This window comes from Microcaecilia unicolor, chromosome 1 (genome assembly GCF_901765095.1).
Source record: "Microcaecilia unicolor chromosome 1, aMicUni1.1, whole genome shotgun sequence".
In the NCBI taxonomy this organism is placed as follows: Eukaryota; Metazoa; Chordata; class Amphibia; order Gymnophiona; family Siphonopidae; genus Microcaecilia; species Microcaecilia unicolor.
Window position 1 is genome coordinate 240,295,427 of NC_044031.1, and position 20,339 is coordinate 240,315,765.

Genomic DNA, 20,339 nt, shown 5'->3' on the forward strand with positions numbered 1-20,339 from the left:
GTGTTTTACAATACTGGTTTTCCTCGGAACCGCCAGCATTTTGGCATTGGAGAAATCAGGTGCATCTTCTGGCAGCTTGGGAGGCGAGGGCTTCACCTAAATGAAATAAAATGTTCACCCAAATCTGGATGCCTTATTTGCAGATCTTAACTACTACTATTACTAATCATTTCTATAGCGCTACAAGGCATACGCAGTGCTGCACACCATACACAAAAAAAAGACAGTCCCTGCTCAAAGAGCTTACAATCTAGATAACCCTAAAGGACGCAGTCTGGTGATCAACCACTAAAGAGGGTAGTTTAGTGTTGGTAATGTGCCCTATTCAGTAATATGAGAAGGGGGAGGGGAGGATGGAAGGTGGGAGGGAGTTAGGGGGGGTGGAAGTAGGGACACCTGTTGGTAAAGGCTGTGCTTAATAGTTTCTTGGGATCATGTGGCAAAAGGCTGCATGTTTATACAGACACTTATGTAAGGTCGACTTTATTAAATTGTCTCTAAACTGTGAACTATGACAACTTCATCTTGCAAGTGCTAAGACCTTTTGAGACAAGTTGATGTTGGCTTATGTTTTTGTAACAGTTTCTCATGGGGGGGGGGCTTTTTAGTATTAGGGCTGGAATCTGTTAAGATCTAACGGGATTGTGGGAGGGGGGGGGAGAAATTGTTTGTAGGTGAATATATCCAATCTGTTATACTGTTGTCTTGGGTGAGAATTACTGGTTATATAGGAAGATTGTGATTATTAAGCCTGTTGTATTTTCAATAGAACAGTTGAAACATAAATTATTTTAAATTGAAAGCTAGAAGATCAAAGCTGAAATCTGTATTGTTATCTATCTTCATCCACTGGAAGTTTTGTGTTGTGGCACTTTTGTTAGGTTGCATTAAGCCCCAACACTTGGCACCTGTATATGCTCCCAAAAATAATTGTTCTACAGCTTGATGATCTTTGCTTCCGGACAAAAACCCAAAGAAGGAGACACCAACCCTCAGGTATTTTGGACAGGTGCTGGTTTGGTAATTGGGATTTGTTTTTAATGAAATGGTAAGTTGATAAGCTCAATAAATGCAGTTATGGAGGAAAAGTGGCTTTAGTAATTCTTGCAACATCTTGCTGGATAAATTCATCTTAAAGTACTGGTGCTATAGAAGAGTACATTTTGTAATAACTTTTGGTGGGCCCACGTAAAGATCCAGTGAGGTATATGAACCTTGAACCTATATCATTTATGGGCCTATATGGCTTTGAAATATCAAATGTATCATCTTTTCAGGTCACTCGTATGTTGGGTAAAAAAGATACCAGGTTGCGTCTTATCCATTCAGTTTTGTTTTGATCAAAGCTAGCCTTTCTACTTATGAACAAAAACAGTGGTAGAGTATATAAAGTATCTCCTTTAAAATATATTTACACTGATGCATCAGATCTTGCATTCTGGACTTCCTCAGTTTTTGTTTTTGTTTTTTTTTAGGTCTCTTCTCCCTTATGCTCATGCACATTCTCTACATACCTCTCTTCAACATTTACTTACTATTCCTATGCATTTGCAGGTTCATATTGTGCCAGATCTGCCTGTTTTCCTTAAACTTTGGGTAGAACTTTCCTTTAAGAAACTGAAGGTAGCCCTGAAAACATACTTTTCACCAAGGCTTTTACCATCACTTAAAGATTTCTTTGTAGGTCTCCTTGACACTGTTTAGGGTTCCTTCCTTTGTTTGCCTTGGGCTGCATCTCACTTTCATGTTGTCTTCCCACTGATTTTGTGCATCCATAATTTGTTTATCCAGATAATTAGATGAAAATTATTATCATAGTTTACACATTGACATGTCCTTCAGCATTTTTTGTGGTTTGAATTTTTACGGAAGCTCACTTCTTAATTTGTGTGACATAACCATTGGCTTATATGACTCCTGACACAGGCACTACTGCCAAAACATGGCCGTGTTGAGTCGTATCCTTAGTGTCACCATTATTTGTAGATGAGTGAGAAGTTTGTCTATTACTCTTTGTTGAACCTATTAAAGGAAATTTTGAGAACATAAGATTTTTTGACCCTTCCTTTTTACACCATTTTTGGTATGCTTTCCTCTTTTTTTTTTTTTTTCCTGCACATTTGGAGATTCCATGAGGATCCCGTCTTTTGTCCCCTGCTGTCTTCTGACAGTTTCTAGTGTTACTGTCATTGCACAGGCATCCACAGTATGTGGACTTCTTTGCTTACAGGCAAAGGAGAGTCTGAAAATGCCACAAGGGATAGGCATTCTTCAGCATAGACCGGTCATCATGGATGATCGTTTTTTTCCTTTTTGTCTTGCAGCTTGGCTCTTGAGTGGGTACTTCTGAGGCGAAAAGTTATGCAGACACAGTGATTACCGTTCTCTTGCAGGCCAGGAAATGCTCTACTTTTGCAGCTTACGCTAGAGTCTGGAGAATTTTTGAGGCTTGGTGTGCGAAAAGGAGGATTTCACTGTTCCAGGCATCGGTGACCCCAAATTTTGTCCATCTTGCAAGACAGGCTGCAGAAGGGGTTAGCAGTGGCTTCCCAAAAGATTCAAGTATTTTATTTTTAAAAGATTTGCTATACCACCTTAACTAACAGGTAAACCTAGGTGGTTTACGATGTAAAATATATATATATATATATATATATATATATATATATATATATATATATAAATGGAGAAAAGGAACTACAAAATAAGACAGGAAAGAGAAGTCAATCATTCTGTCACAATCAAATCCAGAAGATAAAGGAAACAGGAAAGGAGTAGGAAAGGATAAAGGAGAGAAGAGATAGATACTGGGAAATAAAAAAGCTAGAGGAGACGAATGGTGTTGGCAGCAGGCAGCCCGAAGTAGGATTGTAGACTTCAGGAGAGCCAGGCCTTTAAAGCTGATTTGAATTTTTAAATGACAGTTTGATCTGGAAATCGCAGGGGAGAGAATTCCGATGAAACGGGGCTGCAAAATGAGGCATGTTGTCTTGTGGATTGTAGAATGGCTTGTTTGGGATTCGGAAGGGCCAAACAGTAGTCATTTAGGGGGTCTTTTACTAAGCCGCAGTAGCGTTTTTAGTGCGTGCTAGTGATTAGGATGCACTAGACGCTGAAGACACCCATCCTAATCGGCGTGCGCTAAAAACACTACCACAGCTTAGTAAAAGACCCTCTTAGAGAGCAAAGCAAGCAAACTAGTGAATATTGGATAGTAAGATTGGCTAGGTATCATGGTAATCCTGTCCGAAAAGCTTTAAAGGTGAGTGTTAAGAGCTTGTGAATAATTCTTTGCTCAGTGGGGAGCCAGTGACATTTCTTTGCATAGCATAGTAGCTTGATTGCCTATTTTGTAGTATCTTGTTAATGTGCTAGTTTGGAAGGAACTTCGGTAAACTTGCATCCTGATCATTTCCTCAGGGTTGTTGCATGGCTTAGAATTTCAGGGGTCCTTTTACTAAGCCATGGTAAAAAGTGGCTTGCGGTAGTGTAGGTGCGGGTTTTGGGCGCAAGCAGAAATATTTTTCAGCGCACATACAAATAAATGCCTTTTTTTTTTTCTGAAAATGGATGTTCGCAAAATCAAAATTGCTGCGTGTCCATTTTGGGTGTCTCACCTTACCGCCAGCCATAGACCTAGCAGTAAAGAATTTGCACAGGAACAACCTATGCGCGTTAGATGCCACTTGCCACACCTCTGCTACGTGTGTCCAAAAATATTTTTCAGATGTGCGTAGCGGCCGCGCGCCAAAAATGAAATTACCACAAGAGGCACATGGTAGTCAGGCGGTAAGTTAATTTTGGCACGTGTTGGGCGCACATAGACTCTTACGCGGTTTAGTAAAAGAGACCCTCAATTTCAGAGTTGAAGGGCCTTTCATGTCAGCATTCTTTTTTTTCATTTTATGAAAGTGGGGATTTCGATTAGGACAGTTCCCTGAAAGTGGTATATGTTTTCCATGTTAATGGTGGAATTGCCTACCTTTTTGTTGGGAAAATTGGGGGGAGGATTTTAAGATTTTGAAGATCTGAGATGTCCAAGAGTGGTGCAGTATCTGAAAGTTACGAGTGAATTTTATAAGACTGCATTTGATGGAGCTAAAAAGGACAAAGATGCTACAAAACAGTGAGCGTATGGTGGCATCTTTACTCAATCTTTGAAAGCGAATATCAGTTTCTTCATCCAGACAATAAACTCCAAACGGTCACTCCACACTTGCATTGATGGACCTTCCGCTTGCTTCCAGTGTCCTGCTATAGTACTTTTCGCTGCCATTATACCCCATTTTATCAAATGTTTCTTGTTTTTAATTAGCATACATGGTAATAAACCCAACAGCTAAACTTGTGCTTCTATTTATTAATTCTCCAGATAATATATGTATTTCCTTGCCTTCCCTTTTCCAGAAGTCCACCACTTTACTGCACCTCCACCAAAAGGGTCAGAGGGTCCCTTCCTGACCACACTGCCTCCATTAAGCACTTAAGGCATTTGGAAATATCTTAATCTAGAGAGGGTGAGGTATCAATCTGTAAAGTACCTTATTTGCAATTTTCTTAGGACACTCACTGACCACTTGCTAGCAGTTTCATAGATCTGTTTCCTTCTATAGAAATTTTTTCCCAGACCTTGCTTCTGTGCCTCCATATATTTTAAACTTCTCAAACTCTCTCCTCCTAAGAAAATCCATAAAAGACAGGGTAGCTCCTTCCATTTGAGAAATGCCTCCCAAAGACTCTCTCAACATTCTCTCTCTCTCTCTCCCCATGTACCTCATTTCTTCATATATCTATGTACGTGATGTACTGTTAGGAACTCTCCTATAGTCGGGGTATATACCAGCCACACAAACCAGATGGTAAGGTGTTAAAGTTTATTAAAACAAAAAGCTCAAGTAATAACACTCAATATGGCCATGTTTCACCTGTATAAGGCTGCGTCGGGGGCAAATAACTGTTAAATGGATGTAAATAAAACCAAGAACCAAATCATAAACTTGAGCGATAAGCATAATCAATAAAATAAGAAAATAAAACAAGTCATCCATGTATGAAAAATACTGAAATCTACAACGATCAACTAATTATTTAAAAACATATAGATAAAAAAAATCATATTGAACATGCATATATGTGCATCAGTTATTGAGATAGTAGTTGTGATTACAGGTGTGCAGGTAAACTGAGAATTGTAAGCACAAAATAAGGGTGGAAGTGGAGAGAATTCCAAATGACCAGAGCAAACAAGGAGTAAGAGCGTCCAAAGAGTTTATTCGCCAAATAAAGCTGACCATAAAGACCCAACACGGGCCGTGTTTCGGCACAAGGCCTTCTTCAGGGGTCTAAAAACATAAAAAAACAAAATATAATAAAACATTATATATATATATATATATATATATATATATACACAATAAAAACCAATGAAAACATACTGCATATAACTGTATATCATTAACCAATCAGACAATAAAATGAAATAAATAGAAACCATTAATAAATGAAAGGAAATTGTGAATGATATAGACACCATCACTTGTGAGGTACAAGTGTATAAAATATATGCAATACATCAAATTACTATAAAGTGAATAGTAATGTATAAAAGAATATGGCATAAAATTACAGTAATGAATGTGGCCAGTAGAAATGAAATAGCTCCTCTCGCCTCTCACGTCGCTGCTCTCCTCCGGGGTCTTACTCCAGGGGCAGTGACATGGAGGTGAGAGGAGGAGCGGCTGCAGAGCCGACAGCCAGTGCCTGATGGCTGTCTACGGTGCCGCGTTTCAGGTTTTAAAACATTTATGGCTTTTTTTCTTTTTGTAGCGGCCGCTGCTGCTCAACAGGAGAAGCAGTAGCGGCCGGACAGCGTTACCAGTGGCCGCTGCGGGTGGCGAGGGGGTTGATGTGCTTCGGGGGGGGGGGGGGGGGGGCTTGGGTGATGCACCAAGGGAGTGTTTGAGTGGCACACTCACAGCTGATTCCCAGGCAGGGGAATCAGCTGTGAGTGACGTCAGCCTGGCTATGGAGCCTAGTTCAGCAACTCCAGGAGCCACGGACACAGGCAGCTACTTTAGAACGTTGGTGGTGAGAATTATTATATAGAATGTAGAATTGGGAGCTTGAGAGCACTGAGGAGCGCAGCACCTGAAGACCACTTTTGTAATATAGCCAATAACTTTACGTTTGGTTTATTGTATATATTATGCTTTATTATACTTTGTTTTTATTTTTTATGTTTTTGTGTTTTTAGACCCCTGAAGAAGGTCTTGTGCTAAAACACAGCCCGTGTTGGGTCTTTATGGTCAGCTTTATTTGGAGAGTAAATTCTTTGGACGCTCTTACTCCTTGTTTGCCCTGGTCATTTGGTTTGTGAGGTCTGCTCTATAACTGCTTGAGCATGTGCAGATTCCTGCCTCCTCCTCCTCTATTCACCCCATACCACTCTATCAGCTCTTCGAAAGAGGAACCCATTTTCCCCTACCAGTTGGTGATAGGCCCTTATGCCCTGCACTCCCATCCTGCAAAGATCCCCCATATCTCTACTCCCCACAAATCTTTCATCCTCCCTAATTAATGCCAATTTAAACACTTTCTCTTTTAATTACCTGTAACTAACCGAAGTACCTCCATCCAAACTTTTAACAGATGTCTGGTAAATGGGTTATGTACCTCCCATATCATCTGGTAGCACCCCACCTCCCCCAAAGCTCAAAATTGCCCCACCACTCTTACTTAGTTTGCACCTCTGATTTCCATCCCAATTACTAGTCTGTTTCAGCCAGGCAGCTAATTAATATTGAATATTCAATAAGGCTAGCCCACCCCCTTCCTCCTAAATAATACCTCCTCTGCTACCCTTGGTCTTTTATGCCCCCATATAAAGTGTCTGATGTGGAAATGCCTTTTAGAATTATCCTCCTAAGAATTCAAATATCTGCATTTTTTTCCACAGCTCTTTGTATAGTCACACTTAGCATTTCATTGTATCTCATTGTGAAAATAACGATTGTATAACAAAAAGATGGGTTTCTTCATTATGTGAACATCTATAATATAAGGGATACATTCGTAGTGCTCTGTATCACATTTAAAAAATCTCTGAGTTGAAATATGTCAATCTTTTTTAAGAATAAAGTGCTTCCAACTTGTTTTCTTTCTTTAGTTCCAGAAATAGTCAGGGACACCCAGAATTTGATTGAGCAAGGGAAGCTTCTGGAAGCTCATCAGAAACTCATGGACTTGGAGTGCTCCCGGGATGATCTCATGTATGAACAATACCGTATGGACAGCAAAAACACCCGAGACATGAAACTCATCCAAATCTACTTTTCAGAGGTGCAGAAGCTCTCGGAGGAGCTGGCCAAACAGTTGTGGATGGTAGTACAAAGGTCCCTGGTGACTGTCCGTCGAGATCCAACCCTTCTTGTTTCTGTGGTGAGGATCATTGAGCGAGAAGAAAAAATTGATCGCCGCATGTTAGATAGGAAAAAGCAGACCGGGTTCATTCCTCCAGGCAGACCCAAGCAGTGGAAAGAGAAAATGTTTGACATACTAGATAAAACAGTGTCTGTTCGAATTGAGAGCACCCAGGCAGATAACAAGGAGTCTGAAAAAATGTGGTTGGTGCGTCACTTGGAAATTATTCGTAAATATGTCCTTGATGATTTAACTGTGGTGAAAAACCTGGCAGTACAGTGCTTCCCTCCTCACTATGAAATCTTCAAGAAATTTCTGGGCCTGTACCATCAATCCCTGGCCTCGCGCATCCAGGAGCTGGCTGCTGAGGATCTGGAAGCCAACGAGATTGTCACTCTCCTGACCTGGGTATTAAATACTTACCAGAGGTAAGGGCTGCTCACTGGGACACTGTGAATGAGAATAACTGTGAATTTTCTTTTCTTAGAAATTTGTTTTTCTAGTAAAAGTAGTTAAGTTTCATTTCCATGGTAAGCATCTTGTTTTTATTTAATTATTTAAAAATAAGATTCAGTCTTTTAGCCTGCTCTGCAGAGAGGATATTAGATTGGTTTTGATATCTCTTGTTGGTTCAAAGACTGAATGTGACATTTCCAGGACACAGGCACCAAGTGTTTTTGCCAGCAAGATCACCTCAGTGACAGACGTTTTCCTTGCCATGTCTGACCTGCCTCAAGGGCACACAAAGGCCTCATCTGGAGAACTGCTTCTGGGGTACACAAGAAGTAAATGTTATTTTTATTTTTTTTACTGGAAGGTCAGTTTTATAGAATAGAAGTGTAGGGTAGTTCTAGGAATAACACTAGAAAATATGTTCATGGGAAGGACAGGGTTGGACTGTGGTATTTTCAGTTCACTGAGTCAGGTTGACTGGCATGGTAGCTATCACAGCTGCCATCAGATCATGGTGCTGCCTCTTTCTGTTGCTCATTTTCATACCTAATGTGTGGTTCAAATTAATCAGTTACATGATGCTAGTAGTGAAAAGAAGACTTTTGGAATAGGTGTAGGAGGAGAAAAACTGGTTTTAGCCCCAGGATGATAAAATGAACAAATAACAATAACAAGGAGAAAACAGAAAAAGAAATGAAAGAAAATGAGTAGTTTGAGAAACTGCAGGAGGACTTTGTGAGTCTGGGGAATAACATAAGAACATAACATAAGAACATAAGCACCGCCGTACTGGGAAAAGACCAAGGGTCTATCAAGCCCAACATCCTGTCTCTGACAGTGGCCAATCCAGGCCTCGAACCCAGCAAAAACCCATAAACAAAACAAAAAATTAAATTAATAATGTTCAATGGACTTTTCCTTCAGGAATCTGTCCAAACCACCTTTAAACTCAACAAGGCCAACTGCTGTCACTACATTCTCCAGCAATGAGTTCCATAGTCTAACTATGCGCTGAGTAAAGAAAAACTTTCTCCTATTTGTTTTAAATCTAGCACATTCTAGCTTCATCTTATGTCCCCCGGTTCTATTATTGTTAGAAAGTGTAAACAAACTCTTCACGTCTGTCCGCTCCATTCCACTCATTATCTTGTAGACTTCTATCATATCACCCCTCAGCCGCCTCTTCTCCAAGCTGAACAGCCCTAACCGTCTTAGCCTTTCCTTATAGGAAAGTCCTCCCATCCCCTTTACCATTTTCGTCGCCCTTCTCTGCACCTTCTCCAATTCCTTTATATCTTTTTTTTGAGGTGCGGTGACCAGAACTGAACACAATACTTGAGGTGCGATCTCACCAAGGAGCGATACAACGGCATTATAACATCCTTGTGTTTATTTTCCATCCCTTTCCTAATAATACTCAACATTCTGTGGGCTTTCTTAGCCGCTGCAGCACACTGAGCAGAAGTTTTCAACGTCCTATCAACGATGACTTCCAGATCTCTTTCTAGGTCTGTAACTCCTAACGTGGAACCTTGATTTCATCAAGAAATTTTATCTCCCTAGCATGTACCAATGTTGCATTAACCCAGTCTATATCCGGATAATTGAAATCACCCATTATTATTACATTGCCCATTTTATTCGCTTCCCTAATTTCCGTTTGGTCTTGAAGCATAATTCTTGAAAGATCACACCTAGGAAGAAAGGTTACTTGGATGTCTTCATTTGCTACTCTTGTGCAACCCAAAAAAGATCTACGTTTACTGCATATGTCTCAGGCATGGAGAACCCTTGAATCTTGGTGTTCGGAAAGAACCCTTATCTCATCTAAATCATCACTTCCATAAATTCTAGCCTTTCTTCAAGAAGGGCTTAATGGTCTTTCCCTCCATTCCCTCAAAGTTTAGGTAGTCACTCTGGCTTGTGTTTTGTGGTTATAGTTAAACATCTTGGCAGCACATCCAGATGTGTGTTGTTTGAGGGTTGTCAATCAGCTTAGGCCTCTATCTAAACAGGTCTGTCCTGAATGGAACCTTCATTTTGTTCTTACGCCCCCATGAAGGATCTGTCCTTGAGGGCAGTGTTTCTGGTAGCTGTCTGTTTGACCCTATGAACTTCCAAATTGCAGGCTCTATCATGTAGTGGCCCATATTTATCTTTCATGATTGAATCGGTCTCCATTCGCTCAGTTCTTTCCTTTTTACCAAAGGTGATTTCTTTTCTGTATGAACTAGCCTTTGAGCCTGTAAAAACGGGCTATTATAGGAAGGGGGTGTTGAAAGGGCCCCCCCGCCGAGTTCGCCGCTGCCCCCCTCCCCCCCGGAGCCGTCGCTGTTGCCACCCACCTTCCACCCGGCCGGGCCCCTCCGCTATTGAAACAGCAAAGGTCCAGGAACGTAGCACTGAGCTCTGCTGAGCAGCCGGCGTCGGCCTTCCTTCTTCTTCTCTGCCTGTCCCGCCCTCGTGTGACGTAACGTCATTGAGGGCGGGACACAGGCAGAGAAGAAGAAGGAAGGCCGACGGCAGCTCAGCAGAGCTCAGTGCTGCGTTCCCGGACCCTCGCTGTTTCAGTAGCGGAGCGAGGGCCCGACCGGGTGGAGGGTGGGTGGCGGCGGCGACTCCGGGTGGGGGGAGCGTTAGCGACGGCGGTGTCCCTCCCTCGCAAATGCGCAGTACAGACCCTCTCTGTTCCGTCCCCGTCATCACGTATTGACGCAGGGGCGGGGCAGAGAAGGTCTCTACTGCGCATTTGCGAGTGAGTACGACACTCGCCTTTTATATATATTGATTGGGTGGTTTTGCTCTCAGTATTTTCCAAGAGCTCATGGTCAGAATCTAAGCAGGTGCCACATGAAAGTTGAATGTATATGTAGGGTTCTCTTGAGGTATCTGGAAGTCACAGATGCCTTCTGAAAGTCTGTTTCTTTGTGCTGTTTCATGGGCCTTGCAAAGGGGAGATGGCATCCAAATCCTCCTTGGCATGCTAGATTAAAGCTACCATAGAGGCGGTTTTATTAAACTCCTTATTGTTAAAGACAAACCATTATAAATGTAAGGGATACAGTACCAAGTCAAATTTGAATGACCATTATAATATAACATCAATTTTAACTATTTTCCACAGTTTTTCCCTCCCTTCTCCCACCCCCTACTTTAGATGTGCATTTCTAGAACATACCCAGTATTTATGAAGTCTGAATCTCCTTGTTTAAGCTCTTCTGCAGAGGGAGCTGTAGAGGTGTCTTACATATAGGCTCAGGATGTAGTTCTAGTGAGTCTTGGTATTCATTCAGTAGGGTCTAAGGTGATCTGGGTAGAGGCCTAGGCTGTATCTCCGGAAGGTATCTGTAGAGCAGCGATGTGATTGTTGCTCCACTCATTTGTGAAGCATTGCAAGATTGTTTGGGTCAAGGACGAGAGGTTTAGCAGGGCAAGTGCTGTCAAGCAAGATGGAGAATGCCTCATGGAGACCAAGAAGGAGCTCACACAGGCCCAGGGAGGAGGAGGAAAAGGGACCAATAGGGATAGAGCCTGCCATCAGGTAGCAGGGATGGTCCCAGAGGGCAGCCCTCGATTGGAGGGAAAGGTCATACCCAGCTGACCTCTCAGGACAGAGATAGTAAGAATGACAGAAAATGATAGCAGGTAGACAAAAGAGCCAAGCTTGGCTGAGAAAGAGTGGAGGTCTTTGCAGGAGAATAGACCACTAGTAACAGATTTTATATAGACAAGCAAGGGTGACTGCATTATATGTGAGACTACATTGCATACAATACATTGCTCATATATCTTTGTAGTGAGGAATGCAGCAGTAAAATCCTTAGATGTGAGAATGACAGTAAAGGCAGTAAACACATTTTAGGGTCACCCTGTAAACTAGTGCAAGGCTGTCGGAGGATAGAACAAGCTCTATGTAGGGTATGCTATTCTGGTACAAGGAAAAATACCATCCACTAAATGTTGACAATCTAGAGCTTTGCTATGGCACTTCCAGATGCCCCTGAGGTACTCAAATGTGTGTTTAAAATTTTTAGGAATTAAATGTTTATCTGCTGGTGAATTCTGTGTTTCTAGATTCAACTTTTGGAATCACTAAGGCTTCCTCCAGAAAAATTATAATTCAGATGGCCTAACTGTTCCTGAAATTTTTATATTTAAGTATAAAGATATCATCCTTTCATAACTATTCTGTTGGCTTTTTTGTTAACTGCTGATTTTACTTTTTTTAAGGTCTTTTGTTCTGACATTTTCAAAGGTAAATTTAGAGAACTGATCATCTCTTGTGACAAGGAGGAAGTGCCATCTGTACAAACTTTTTATATTGAGCTTCTTGCCTTAGACATTTCTTGCTAATAACATCTCTGATTTAGTTAAAAACAAACTTGTATAGTTGAACTTTACTACAGTACTTTGTGATATCTTTTATTGAACCCTTTCAACTGGGAATGCACAAATACTAAGCTGGCAATTTATACTTTTATGGACCAGATACTAGCAAAATCGAACTACAGAAAATAAAAAGCAAATTCCACGAAAGCTAACAACAAATTAATAAGGTATACTAATCTAAATTCCATGCACCCTGTTATATTCCTGTGGGCTGTATGGTATTTAGCATATGCTAATCATTAGCACGCACTAAATCTGTTAGTGCGCCTTAGTAAAAGGACCGTAAATCTTGAAAAAAAAGTTCAAATATTTTTATTGTAAAGACACAAAATGTGGCTCCAGGCATTCATAAACCTGCACAATAGTGCAAACAACAAAGTTCTTCACCAAGTATACACGGAGAGTCACATCTTGAAAAGATTGTAATGATACTTCCGTACCTCTTCACCCCATCCTACCAGAAATTTCAGATTTTTGGATTGAGTTCTTTGAGTTCTTCATTTTATTTTCATTCTTTTCACTTGAGCTGTGTATTTCTGTTCAGTGCAGAGATGATGGGAAACCCAGAACTAGCCCCAGAAGTGGATGTGAATTCCCTGCAGCCTCTTCTTTCAAATGATGTGATCAACCAGCTTCTGAGCAAATACATGTCAACACTCACTGTGAGTAAGAACAGGGTTGCAGGCTGTGTCTCAGCATAAACATGATAGTACAAAGTTCCATGTGAAAAAATGAAGATTTAGTCACCAGAATCCTTAAAAGAAAATGTTTTGCTGTCTAAGATATTTTAGGATATTGTTCTGTATGTTTGGTTGGTAGCTCTGCTTTTAGTGAATTTATTTTTTTTATTTTATTTATTTTTGTTACATTTGTACCCCGCGCTTTCCCACTCATGGCAGGCTCAATGTGGCTTTCAGGCATTCAGGCAGTTAGTATGCTTTTTAAAATAGTTTTTTTCTCAGTCTGTGCCATGGAGGAAAATCTTTGGGGGTAGAATTAAACCTGTGGTGGTCAGCAGTATTTTTTTTTTTTTTAACACTAGCCACCAAAACTTTTTTTTCCCTATACTTGGTCTATTCAGTGCTAAGCTATATCTAGATTCAGAAGCAGAATATCTGGTGTTTGGTAGCTGCCAGAAGCTATCTGCTACCACAAATATTCAGTACTGGTACTTGGATAGCTATCTGGGCAAGCTTGAGCAGCTGTTGTGCTGACCTGCCTTACCAGGATAGTTATCCAGATACTGGTACTGAATACCAGTAGTACAAGGATAACTTTGGGCTCTGCTGCTAGGCTGACCTGGTACTATTCAGATAGTGCAGAAGCAGCTAGACTTGATTTTTAGTGGCACTATCTGGGTAAGTGCTGCTGAAAATCCAGATGATCCAGTGAGTGAGGCTTGCTTGTGTAGGAGCATCGCCTGTCTGGATAAGTCTCGCTGAATATAGAGCCATTTTTTTATGGCATTGAGAAATTGGTAGTTTTTTTAACTCTCCTGCTGATATGATGCTAGATAGCCATCATACTGTAACAAATTAACAGAGCATCCAACAAAAGTGGCCCGGAAAAATGGACCTGAGGGCAGACAGCCTGGGTGGCTGGATTTACATCAAGCTCTGCAACTTAGATTAAATAATACACTTTTTGCTTAAACTTAGATTAAATAATACACTTTTTGCTCATTTTCAACCCAAACTTTTACTGACTTCTGCTCAGTCTTTATTAAGGCACCAGTCCTCAATTTTACTTTGAACTTCTTTCATTTATTTTGGCTGGAGAAAGGAAACTTTATCTTCGATATCAGAACCAGAAACTACAAAGCGAATATTTACAATCCTTGAATTAGTTTTATTTTAACTATATAACTATTTCTAAAATTCTGAATCTGTTAGATTCCTTAAAACTAAAGTCAACCATCAACCTCCTTTGCATTAAGTCTCCAAAGAAATTCACATAGAAGTGCCAAGTACAGCCATTTGTTTCTCTATTGCTGGAAACCTTTGATCGCAATACTCAAACAGCACTGTATTAGCATTTCCCCTGGCTACATTCCAAGGTGTGCTTAAGGTCAAATACCTAACTGCTCAGATCACCACCTCCTCCTCTCTCCATTGCCTGCAGTAATTCCAGTCCTGCAACTTGAATAAGAGAATTATCTGGATTTGTAACCATGAGAGCTACACTGTGGCCTGTCCATTCAAAGCTGAACGACTAACTATAGAAGAACGGCAGCCTAATAGAGAAACCCAGGGAGTGCTTAAGATCAACTAGCTCCAAATGTTATCACCATGAAGTGGCTTATATGAGTTTTCTTAGCCTTTTTGAGCACATCGGGCAGCAACCATCTCCTATCCCCGTAATCTAAAACCCTGCACCAAGAAACACCCTAATTATAATGTTGGATATATGTTAGACAATGCCAATACATACCATCAGAACACTACTATGATTACAGACCAGAACCAAATGGCTAACATGCAGTGGCCTAAAAAAACCTTGCTACCTTTTGCAGTTATCCAAACAATTTTCCCCTTTGGAACATAAGTCTCAACTTACTCCTGTCCCCTCCATTTATATCAATGCCAGGTCTGTGGGGAACAAGGCTGTCTTACTCAGGGATCTGCTAGAATCTTCAGATCTGGTCTTTCTGTTTATCTCAGAAACATGGCTCACAGAAGTTGATAGTCTGATACTGGCCCACATCTACCCACCCGGATATGTTATTCTTCATTCTCCAAGACAGGGTAAAAAAGGAGGTGGATTTGCTCTTATCTTTAAAAGTTTTTTTCCATGTGTCTTTAGTTAGTTCTGGGGTTTTCCCTGAACTAGAATACATGCTGTACAAATTATGCAATGATTCAAAAGGAGCAAATCAAATCGCCCTACTCATTTACCATCTTCCAGGAGTTTGGTCCAAGGCAGAACCTCTATTTGAAGAGATTACTTCCTCTGCCATGTCACAATTTTCAAGGATAATTTTCCTGGGAGACTTAAACCTACACTTGGAAAATGATGCAGACACCAATGTCCACAACTTCAAATCCTTTCTGAAGGACTCTAACTACATTCTTTGAGGGTGCAACTCATGACAAAGACCATATGTTACACTTCATGACTTCCTATCCTAATAGCTTGATTAGTTCATTCAAATGGTCTGACCACTTCCAGTTGGATTTCACCATTGATATCTGTATGTCAAGCTTAACCAGACGCAAGTAGTCCAAAATGATCGCCACCAAATCAACGAGGCCATTTTCTGGTCTGAGCTAACAGATTCCCTCACTACTGCACCTCCTACACAGGGTTCAATCAAACCCCACTGGGACACCAAAGTGAAAGCCATACTAGACAAAATTGCTCCATTTACCACTAAAAAGGTCAAGACATCCAGAAATTCGCCATGGTTTACAGAGGAACTATCCATCCTAAAAAAGTAATGTCGACGCCTAGAAAAGCAGTGGAGAAAGAGCAAAGATACTACTGATAAATCCAAATGGAAGTCAGCCTTCCGAAGCTACAAAAAGAAAGTAACTGACTCAAAATGCCAATACTATAGCAGCCTAATAGGTCAAGATGATCTTGACAACAAAAAACTTTTCTCCTAAAACACTAGCTTTGACTAATAAGGATGATCATTCACAGAAAACATGTCCCGCCACCCAAGACCTAGCTAATCATTTTCTCAATAAGATCCTCCAAATTAGGTCCAAATTATCTAAAGCTACAGCAACAGAAGAAAATAGTCCACCCCGTAGCTCAACATTAATCGCCAGAGATCCTACAACCCAAAGACTCAAGACTGACCAAAACTGGGAATCTTTTCAACCACTCACAGTTGAGGATGTAAGATCAATGCTATTGAAATGCTCCTGAGCCAATTGCTGCCTTTATCAATGCCCAAAACACCTACTCAAATCCATCACTATGGAAGCAGTAAACTTCGATAATCTCAATGAGCTGTTAAAAACTGGCTGTCTTCCTCCTGACATGGGCAAAATTGTTCAGTACTGAAGGTATCTGGGCTAGACGTAACATCGCCTGCAAACTACCATCTAGTGGCAAGCATACCCCTTTTTACTAAAATATTAGAAACCTACATTAGAAAATTTTCCCAGACATAAATAGAGATGTTTACTATTTTACACTAGTCACAATTTGGCTTCAGATCATCACATAGTATGGAAATATGTTGCTAGTTCTAACTACATATGTCAAACAGCTCCCTCGAAGTCAGTGGAGGAAGCTTCGCCAGAGTCAATGCAGGAGCAGACTCCTTGATGCCTCTCTCGGGGGCATGGCTCCTCTAGGTCAAGGTAGGCTCAGTCTCAGCCTTTCCCAGAGGAGGTTTTGGCTGATACCACTGAGGAGTGATCTTGGGAGTCAGATGATGACCCTTGATACTTCTCAGAGGAGTTGTCTTATGGGATACCATCTGACCACTCCCCTCCACAGGAAAGTAGAAAGTCTCCTCTAGTGAGCCTTTCCTTTCCTTCTTTTGTTAAGAAAATGGCAGCGCCCATTCCATTTCCTTTGGACGTGGAGGATAAGGCAAGGGCCAAGATGCTTGAGATCCTGGACTACGAGTCTGTTCCTAGAGAGGCTGTGAGAGTCTCGCTTCACGGATCTTACATGATGATCTTGTGAGGAATTGGGAGTCCCCTCCCTGTCCCAGTACTCTCCAAGAAAATTGACACCATGCACCAGATTCATAGTACCCCTGTGTTTGATATGCCTCAGCTGCCTCATAATTCTCTGGAGGTTCAATATGCTCTCAAAAGGGCCAAAAGTTCTAGAGACTATGCGTCAGTGCCCCCTGGGCAGGGAAGCTAGAACCTTGGACTTTTTTTTTTTTTTTTTTGGGTGTAAGATGTTTCATGCCTCTATGCTTATCTTCCGCATTCAATCTTACCAGCTCTTCACTTGAGGGACTCGATGTGCAAGCTGCTAGATTTGGCAGGCACTCTCCCTCTAGAGCAGGCCAAATCACTTTGCCAGTTGGCCAAGCAGCAGAAGGTGTGTCATAAGTTCTTGGCCAGGGGTGCATATAACATTTTTGATGTGGCTTCCAGGATGCGCAATGTGCAGACACTCACGGCTGTGTGTCTCCGACTTGGAACCGGCAGTTCAGCAGAGGTTGGTGGATGCCCCGTGCCGGGGAGTACAACCTTTTGGAGAGAAGGTGGAGGAGGTCGCTGACCAAATCAAGAAACATACTGAGACCATCCATTCTCTCTCCCACCGGGCGCCTTCTGCATCTGCCTCCTCCGCTAGGAGGTCTTTTGGCAAGTTGAGGAGGAGTGCCTACTACTCACAGAGACATAGGTACACTGCCTTCTCTCACCCGCCTCAACAGGCTCAACCCCAGTGCCCTCGTTCACATCAACAGAATGTGCCTAAGGCCTCAGTAGCTACTCAGGTGAAGCAAGGGATGAGCTTTGTATAATTATGGTACAGCAAGAGGCCCTCACTGGGCTTCCACCGGAAGGGTGGAAGGCCAGATCTTAGAGCTCAGGTTGTTAAAATACTAGCCAAATCTACAAACTTATGGCTAAGTGAGTAAGGACTTGCTGGAAAAGCAAGACCTAATGTGAAAACCTGAGAAAGGCCAGAAGAACTGGGCCTAAATGCTGTACTTTGGAAGAGTTAGGTCAAGGAAATTTGAAAACAAAATGGAACCCAGTTACAAAATGGAGTAGTTTGTCCCACATGACTGAAAATGACAGTTAATAGAAAAAAAGTTGTTTACCAAAAAGGAAACGCCAGGTGTTAAAAAGAGGAACTTAGAAATAGAAAAAAAGGGAAAAAGAAGTTGTGGTTGGCAAACTTTCCATGACAAAGCTCTCATAGAAGATAATGGGTCTAATGCTTTTCTAATGAGGGAGAATTTATATAAATAGAGGTTCAGATTTGAGCAATTTGGAGAAGAAGCTGAGTTGCTACCAGAAGTGCTGTCCCTCTGAACTGCTGTTTGATTGATGTACCTGATTGCTTTGTGTTTTATCTAGTGGTAAGCATTAAACTTCAATACACTTTCATATCCTAGTCTTCTCTCTCCCTTTTAATTAAAAGTTTAAATGAACTGGGTAACAAGAATGAAGACTATTAAGTGTATAGATGTCCTTACACTAAGAGAGAGTCAGATAAATGAGGTCCGGATTTTCAGTGACGCAGCTAACAGCCTTCTGAAAAATCCAGTGGGTAGTTGTCCATCTGTCCTCGCCATAGCGAGGAGTTCATGGCCAGCTTACCATTCATAAAAACAGCTTTTGACTGGCTCCAGCAGATCATAACTGAAGTAACAGTGATCGTACCGGATGACTTGCCAATCGGGGGGGAGGTTGAAATTTTTCCATGAAAGGTGGCCCCTTGTAACCTCTGACTGGTGGGTTCTCCAAATAGTCCTTCTTGGTTATACCCTGCATTGGCAACAAAGACCACCAAATTGTCTACTGAGAGCTCATCATGTCAGCTGTCAACAAGAGCAAGTACTTGCAGAGGAACTCTGAGCCCTTCTGAAAGCCCATGCAGTCAAGCCCATTCCACCAGGGGGAGGAAGGATGGGGCTTCTATTCCATGTACGTCCTTGTGCAAAGGAGGACATGGGGAATGCATCCCATCCTAGACCTCAGGGCCATGAACAAATTCCTGGTCAGAATGGTGTCCCTGGGCACCCTTCTCCCCATAATTCAGAAAAACAATTGGCTATGCTCTCTGGACTTGAAGGATGCTTACATGCACATCCCGATACTTCCAGCTCACAGGAAGACAATGCCATTTTGGCTGAGAACACAGCACTTCCAATATTGCTTGTTTCCTTGTGGTCTCATGTCAGCTCTGTGTTTTTACCAAATGACTAGTGGTAGTCGCAGCATCGCTACGCAGACTGGGAGTCCTTGTGTTCCCTTATCTAGACGATTGGCTGGTGAAGAGCATGTCGAGCGACGTGCTCGGGTGTGCATTTGGAAAACATTTTGGATGCTCGAGCTACTAGGTTTCATTATAAACTACCCCAAGTCCCATCTGCACCCTGTCCACCAGTTGAAATTAATTGGAACCCTGATCAATAAGCAGAAGGTTCGAGCCTTACTCCTAGGACTCTAGTCGCACTGGCTTCTCTGGTTCAAACTTCTCAGTAGATCATGGCTTGGCAGATGTTGAGGTTATTGGGCCACATGGCATCTACAGTTTATGATGCCCATGACACATCTTCACATGAGAACTGCCGACCCTAGCTTCTCAGTGGTACCAAGCCATGGGGGATCTGGAGGATGTCATCTGAGTGTCCCTAGTGCTCGCACGCTCCCTTTTGCAGTGGACCATTCGATCCAATTTGACTCTGGGACTTCCATTCCAAATTCCTCAGTTATAAAAAGTGCTGATGATTGATGTATCTCACCTGGCGTGGAGAGCTTATGTAGATGGGCTTTACACTCAAGGTGCTTGGTCTGCCCAGGAAACAGATCTCCAGATCAGTCTTGTGGAGCTTTGAGACCATGATTCTGATCACACCTTACTGGCTTCGGCAGATCGAGAACAAGATGGCTACATAGGCAGCTCCGAAGCGTGATCCTGGCAGGCCTGGATCATCCCAGCCGCAGATGGGAGCCCTGATCGAGGGTAACCAATGGAACGGAAATCAGCAGGAGACAGACCAGAGGGCAAGGCAACTGGAGACCCGGTGGAGAGGCAGTGGCCCAGGTCAACTCACGAGCTGAGTCTGGAGGGCACGAGGACGCCAGTGCATGCGGCCATCAGCAGATATGTCTCTTTGCTGAAGGTCTTGGGAGCAAAGAAGAGCCGGTGGTGCTGCCGCTCCTGACCAGATCCCCCTGATCTACTGGAGATGGTGTGGTATCACCCCCGCACACAGACAACAAGACAGGAGGCGACGAGTAGAGGGCGCAGCTGCTGATGGCCAAAAGCAGCACCTCCATATGGGAAGTCTCAGGGAAGCGGAGCTGGGACGCTGATCGCCGCTCTGGACCCAGACCCCTCGCTGATCTGCCAGTAACACCCCTCTCCTCAAGTCACTTCACTGGCTTCTGATCAGGTACCGCATACTGTTCAAGCTTCTCCTA

General features: G+C 42.2%; 1 protein-coding gene across 1 annotated transcript in view; it reads left to right on the forward strand.

Moving 5' to 3' along the window:
* The window catches only part of EXOC3 (exocyst complex component 3), a 71,612-nt gene that overhangs the window by 8,091 nt on the left and 43,182 nt on the right, over positions 1–20,339 (forward strand). The window contains exons 3-4 of the mRNA XM_030205017.1: positions 7,166–7,847; positions 12,806–12,923. Of these exons, the coding sequence (XP_030060877.1) occupies positions 7,166–7,847; positions 12,806–12,923 (800 nt within the window). The remainder of the gene's footprint in view (positions 1–7,165; positions 7,848–12,805; positions 12,924–20,339) is intronic.